Below are 6,945 nucleotides of genomic sequence, written 5' to 3'. Positions count from 1 at the left end.
AACAACTGTAATATATTACAGGCATTGACTGCATCTTTAATGCAATTTTTACTGAAACAACTGTAATATATTACAGGCAATGAGTGCATCTTTAATGTAATTTTTATTGAAACAACTGTAATATATTACAAAAACTTTAATATCACACCGTAGGATTGATTCTGAAATTTCATTAACGAAATTCATTTTGAAGGAATTTGATAATAATAAAGTTAAAACGATAAGTATTTACAAGTGATGAGAGGTAACGGAAGTGTACCCTGATTGCCTCAGTGGTAAGACAAAAAGCTTATAGCCCTAAATTTCAGGGTTCGATCCTTGCGGTATGCACAGCAAAGACAGCCTATCGTGCAGCTTTGCACTTAGCAACAAGGAAACCGACAGGAGGAAGAAACTGACCCGAATTATATCAGTGATATCATTATAATGCTACAAAAACAAATTATTAGAGAAGTGATATATGATAGAATGAATGGCTGTAGATTTAAAACGACTGTTTCTTTAAAGTAACATATTGAAAACTTCAATATAAACAAACGATGCTAACTAAGATGAAAAAAAATATTATAAAAGGTATGTTTGGAAATTTGAAGAAATACAGGAAATAGTTTTATTTAAAAACACTAATTATTTCATTTATAGCATCTTTCCTATGATAGCAAGCAAAGGGTGAAATGTTGAGTCTGTAGATAAATTATGAGAAGATCAAATGCCCAATTATAACAGAATATGCGTTTCTAACAAAGGCATATTGAAAGTTATATTTTACAAAAAAAAAAGGAAACATTTTTGAAATATTACGTTAAGCAGGAAAACGTGTTATTGTTGGCGATGCTCAACTACTTAATCTTTTAAGGACCACTAATTTTTCTGTTTGCTTTCTTTTCTCTTTCTAGAAACTGGAACAAGGGGTTTGGTTACTTGAAGCGGTGTTTCCTTAAAAGGGGGCGTTGTACCAGTCGGAAAACAGTCGTTGGTTTGTGGACAAAGGCTCTCCTGGGCGACCTCGACCTTCGGAACAACAAATTTTCGCTTACCGCTAGCTCGCCTGGTTTTGTTTTTTTTATCGGAAACTTCAGCTTCAGAATTCTGGAGAATGGCTGATGACGCACATAACATAGCAGATGCAGTTATGTTGTTAAAAACACTAAAATCTGCACTTCTACGTGCTCTGTTGTTGCTGTATCTAAAGGGATTTCGCAGCTTTTGTTTCAACCAACCACCACCAACTTTTACAAGCTCAGTGTTTGATGGAGGCAATGCGTTATTGTCGGGGCAAAGCTGGGAATCACTTGGCCACTTTTTTCCTAACGTTGCCTCTTTTCGATGCAGTGAGGAAAACTTTTTTTTAGAGTGTGACTTCATGAACTTCTCGATACTCTCTGCGCAGGTTTGACGGCCACAGAACTTAGCCCATTCATACGGGGATAATTTTCTAGCCGGATCTCGCAAGTAAGGATTTGCACCTGTGAAAAGAAAAGAAAAAAAAATGAATGTACAGAACAAACCAAGAGACAGTACAGTCATAAAACTGGCTTCATTTTTATGATTTCTTGAATGAAACTTAAATCTCGTCAGTTTCTTGAACAATAAACAAAAACCAACAAGAGCTTGGAAATGTACAGTCTTTGATGAAGATGTTAGGTCGTTGTCGTTGTTAGTAGCCTATAGCCTATGCGATCACTTAACTCTAATTAGTGATTTTTATCACTCGTATTTTTAGATGCTAATTAACAAATACAGAGAGGTCGTTATCTTAAAACGGTTATGGAACATCACCAAATAGTTACAGTCCACGTTGCCACGTCCAGTCATTCTCTTTATGACGACCGTGTGCGTTGACTATATATTCATAGCTCTGTAAGACTGTTATGTCAAAATCATATTACTCCCTATGCATTCTTTCCATAGTCCATCCAGTGTGCGTCAGTCTCCTAACTCACAGAAATCCATAGGTGTTGTGTCCAGCAACATAACTTGTGTGTCTTAGTATGGAATAGCATGAATAACCGTTTTATTCTCCAGTTGCTTCAGATATGCGATGGTTGAACGAATGGTATGACTGGAAGCTCTATACTGATAATCCAAACTCCTGTAGTCCTCTCTTCTGTACAAAGTTGGTATTTCTGTGTAGTATACATTGTTCACCCTGTCCTTTGTATCCAGGTTTTCGATCCTTCACTTGCCCCTGGCACAATAATCATGAATCCTTTTGGAAACATTTTGCCACATGCCATGTACCACTTTTGGAATAAATTTTCACCCATTGACCAGTACTGTCGTTTTCCCTCAACTAGGTACTTTTTATGTAGTTTTCGCTCCCCAGTGGCACAACGGTATGTTTGCGGACTTACAACGCTAGAATCCGGGTTTCGATATCCGTGGTAGGCAGAGCACAGACAGCCCATTGTGTAGCTTTGTGCTTAATTACAAACAAACATTTAGTTTATACAGTTTGCCTTCCCTTCCTGAATCTGTTGTGGAAGCAGCTTTTGTACACGTGCCATTTCGCTTTTTCAGACGGAGATTCTTCTTAATAATGTTGGGCAATGCTGCCAGTGTCACAATAACTATTGTCTTTGCAGCTTCCCGTCTGTTACAAGATGCTGCACGTTCTTACCACAGCTGTGGTACGACTTGTTGCAGATATCTTTCTGAATAGTCCTGGTTCTCAAGTTGATATATATTTCTTTGTTTTCCACTACCTTTAAGTACAAAGGATATATTCCTGTCTTGGAAGATCTGAACACATCTTTATGATCTGAGAGTAGTTTTCGATGGCATCACACCACCTACAAAATTCCAAACGATGTCAAAATGTAGTTATGATACATATCATTCTACTGAGCATTTATATTGGCTGTGGTTGTGACTTGCTGATTTGATATTTAAAATCGTTTTAATATTTTAGCATTCCGTAGGTTTTTATTATCCTAAGTTTTGACTGTTAATCTGTGGGTAAACAGTAAGTTTACATAATTATAAAAATAAAATCAGAGTCTTTATTCCTTGCGAAGAATAGAGCACAAACAGCCCAATGTGTAACTCTGCACTTAAACCAAACAAACAAAACATTCACTGCCGTCTTCAGAGCAGTTTTAAGAAGGAGCACGTGTGATGGCAGGAGCCCTACCAAAAAGCCTAGAATCGAATCCGATTTCTTCCATCATATACGGGCTTATTCACAGTATGGTTGCTGAAGGGTTTGATCTAGAAAGAAACGTTATCAAATTGTTTTGGGAACTGGAATTTTCATCTCTAACGTATCCAAAATCCGCAAATATCCATTTGGAAAATGCTTCTTAAACGCATATTACATAATTAACTTTAATACGGGGAGGAGGATTCCGGAAACGAAGATGGAAAATTATGAAGATTACAACCTATCGTGTAGACTATCATGGCTTCATTGTAAAAATGCAGTTTTGGTCAATTATTAGATGCCCAAGCCCCCACAGTGACATCATTGATATGAGAAATTTAGCTTCTCTGGTGTACCTAGTTCAATCAACAGTGATGTTTCTTCTTTGCACTGCTTGTTCTTCATATTTTGCTACAGGATATCTGTAATACAGGTTGCAAAACCAAATTATTTATGTTAGATTTAGCGATATGTCTTATCTTTAATAACTGAATATTTAAAGCATCTTGAACCAGCACAACACACTCTTCGTAGCGTTATTATTGTATTGCAATTAAATAAGTCAAGTTTCTTCCATTATTCGAATTCACATTGCAGCCATCAAAAAAAGAAGATTTACAACATTTATTTCTGGTTTCTATTGTCTGGTTTATTAAGAGAACGTGTCTTTGATTATGTTATTTTTCGAAATGAACCAGAACCATTTTGCCTGCTCCCCCCCAAAAAACAACAACAACAACAACATAGAATAAAAATATATAAAAAGGGGTAAGTAGTGATATCAAATAAATGTAATAAGAAATTAGTAACTAATTAGTTTGTGTTAGTACAAAGCTACATAACAGGCTATCTGCGCTCTGTCCACCACGTGGAATCGAATCCCGGATTTTAGCGTTTTTACCTACCGGGGGACAACTAGACTTACGTAATTCTATAAGTTACTAACCATGACGGCCCGGTATGGCCAGGTGGTTAGGGCGCTCGACTCGCAGTCTGAGGGTCGCGGGTTCGAATCCCCGTCACAACAAACATGCGCGCCCTTTCAGTCGTGGGGGCATTATAATGTAACGGTCAATCCCACTATTCGTTAGTAAAAGAGTAGCCCAAGAGTTGGCGGTGGGTGGTGATGACTAGCTGCCTTCCCTCTAGTCTTTCACTGCTAAATTAGGGACGGCTAGCGCAGATAGCCCTGGTGTGGCTTTGCGCGAAATTTAAACCAAACTAACCATGACAACTACTGACACGAGATCTCCACAATTTTAGCGTAATTACTAGAAGCAAACGATTGAGATATTTGGTATCCAAAGTGTCATGTTTCTAGAAAATCTAAAAAAAAGGCGTTACATATTCCCCTCCTCCTCCCCTTCTCCAAAAATAAAATAAAATAAAAAATAACACACTTTGCATCTTGGAGCCGGTGAGTGCATTATAAGAATGATTGTCAAATTCGATTTGAATAGCCAAAAATAGCCAAGAATAGCCAAAAATTGGAGGTGGGCGTTGTGGACTAACTGCCTTCCCTCTGGGCTATCTCTTCAAAATTAGGGACGGCTAACGCAGATAGCCATCGTGTAGTTTTGCTCTAAATCAAACAAACAAATCAAATCTGAAGCAAAAAAATCAATCGCCAAGTCTGATAAAATTAGCCATTTTCTTCAGTTAAGATGTGTACGAAATAGCAAATCAATGTCGGTCTGTATAAAATAAAACTACAGTGTGTGCCTTTTAGATTATTTAAGTTCTCATGTTATCGAATTGTTTGTATACTGTTCGTTATCGGTGACGTTAACACAGGGGACAATTACATGTTTTTGTTTGTCACAATATTCAGTGTAAAGAACTGCTCCCCCAAAAAAAAACAATTCTGTGAAATCATCCATTTTCTTTATAAAATGCATATGGGACGTCAGCAAAAAATTAGCGGGATTAATTGCAATATTGATTATTTTTCTTTATTCTTTTATTTTTGTTTAATTCTTATACTGTTAAATACATTTTGTTTTGGTAATCGACAAAGTCCTAGACTCGCAACTAATTTGGTGAATAAATAGTTTAAAAATTTTGTTTAAAAAATCGATGGAGTCCATATGGACTCATTCGGTAATTCTAAAGTTATCAAGGTCCTAGATGTATTGCTACCAAAACTGAAAACAAAAAACCATCAACAACAACAAACGATGTGTTTGTGCAGACTTCGTCGACAATTTTAGGGTTAACAAAGTTCTAGATATGTTTTTATTGAAACATTCTTTATGGTTTCAGTTACTTCGGAAATGCTCTTAGAGGCACAGCGGCATTCCTGCGGACTTACAACGCTCGAAACCGGGTTTCGATACCCGTGGCGCGTAGAGCACAGATATCCCATTGTGTAGCTTTATGCTTCACTTCAAAAAAACAATACTTCGGATCATAACATATTGAAGGCTATATTTTGCTATTATTTTGAAGCTCCCCTTGACTTCAAACATACAAAACTTCGTATCATAACGTTTTGAAGGCTATATTTTGCTATTATTTTGAAGCTCCCCTTGACTTCAAACATACAAAACTTCGTATCATAACGTACTGAAGGCTATATTTTGCTATTATTTTGAAGCTCCCCTTGACTTCAAACATACAAAACTTCGGATCATAACGTATTGAAGGTTATATTTTGTCATTATTTTGAAATTCCTCTTGTCATTATAAAAAAATAACTAACCATTTAAGAGGTATATAAATAAAACAATTTTAATTATTTTTGTTAGTTGATAATGGAGTTCATCAATTTTTACTTGTAAAGAATCTTATTCTTAAAACAAGTTGGTTTGAGGAAAATTGTTGTTAACCTATCACTGAAAGTCCCATATAATCTTTGACAATAATTATTCATTCTGAATAACAAAATACCTGCTAGAAAGAAGTTAAAAAACCTAAGAATTTGAAATTCTGAATTGTTTCGAAGTAAGAATATTGAGTTTGATCTTTATATGTCTTTGTTCTACCTAAGAGAAAAATTAATTACCTGCAGTTATGATCGAGGTATCGTATTATTAAGAATTTCTTATTGTGTTTTTGCTTATGTTATTTCTTCAGATAATCCTTGCTAGAAGCCAAGGTAAGAGGATTATCCGAGAGATTTCGTGTTTTATGACAACTCTTTTCTAAGTCTTTTTTTATTTCAATCTCAGTAGAATACTTTTCGTGAAGTTTACCGTTTTAGTTATTCATCAGATAATCCTTGCTAGAAGCCAAGGTAAGAAGATTATCCGAGAGATTTCGTGTTTTATGAAAGCTCTTTTCTAAGTCTTTTTTCATTTCAATACTTTTCGTGAAGTTTAGCGTTTTAGTTATCGAGCACTGTTTATATAAACACATGAAACATTTTATTAACTGATGTTCATTTCTTCAACTTATTATTATTATTACCGTTTTCATTTTTGTTGTCAATAAGAGTATTAAATTTGACGCAAGCTTCAGAAACTCTCATCCTTATAGAGATTAATTCACAGAAGATTTCAGGTCTAATGTCGATAATCAAATATTAAGAAAACATTACTTTCCAGAGTATCTAAATATTAAAAACATTTTACCATGCTTTCCATAACGGGCGTTCAAGTCCAATATTATCGGATTAAACTTGAATAATACATAAAGTTTGTTTGCACCTTTTTGGATATTCTCACAAAGCTACACAAGGACTACTTGCACTAGCCGTCTCTAATTTTTGAACTGGTAAACTAGAGGAAACAACACCTACCGCCAACTCTTGGGCTTTTAATTATAGTATTTTGGCACTTGTGTATAAAGTTAAAATCATAAAT

General features: G+C 35.5%; 1 protein-coding gene across 2 annotated transcripts in view; it reads right to left on the bottom strand.

Moving 5' to 3' along the window:
• Positions 1–84: 84 nt before the first annotated feature.
• The window catches only part of LOC106469429 (ankyrin repeat domain-containing protein 33B-like), a 27,482-nt gene continuing 20,621 nt past the window's right edge, over positions 85–6,945 (bottom strand). For both annotated transcript variants that reach the window (XM_022397942.1, XM_013929923.2), the window contains exon 5: positions 85–1,466. In XM_022397942.1, coding sequence (XP_022253650.1) covers positions 862–1,466 — 605 coding nt within the window. In that variant the 3' untranslated portion in view covers positions 85–861. The remainder of the gene's footprint in view (positions 1,467–6,945) is intronic.

This window comes from Limulus polyphemus, unplaced genomic scaffold (assembly GCF_000517525.1).
Source record: "Limulus polyphemus unplaced genomic scaffold, Limulus_polyphemus-2.1.2 Scaffold3480, whole genome shotgun sequence".
Lineage (NCBI taxonomy): Eukaryota > Metazoa > Arthropoda > Merostomata > Xiphosura > Limulidae > Limulus > Limulus polyphemus.
This window is presented reverse-complemented; position numbering and strand designations above follow the sequence as displayed.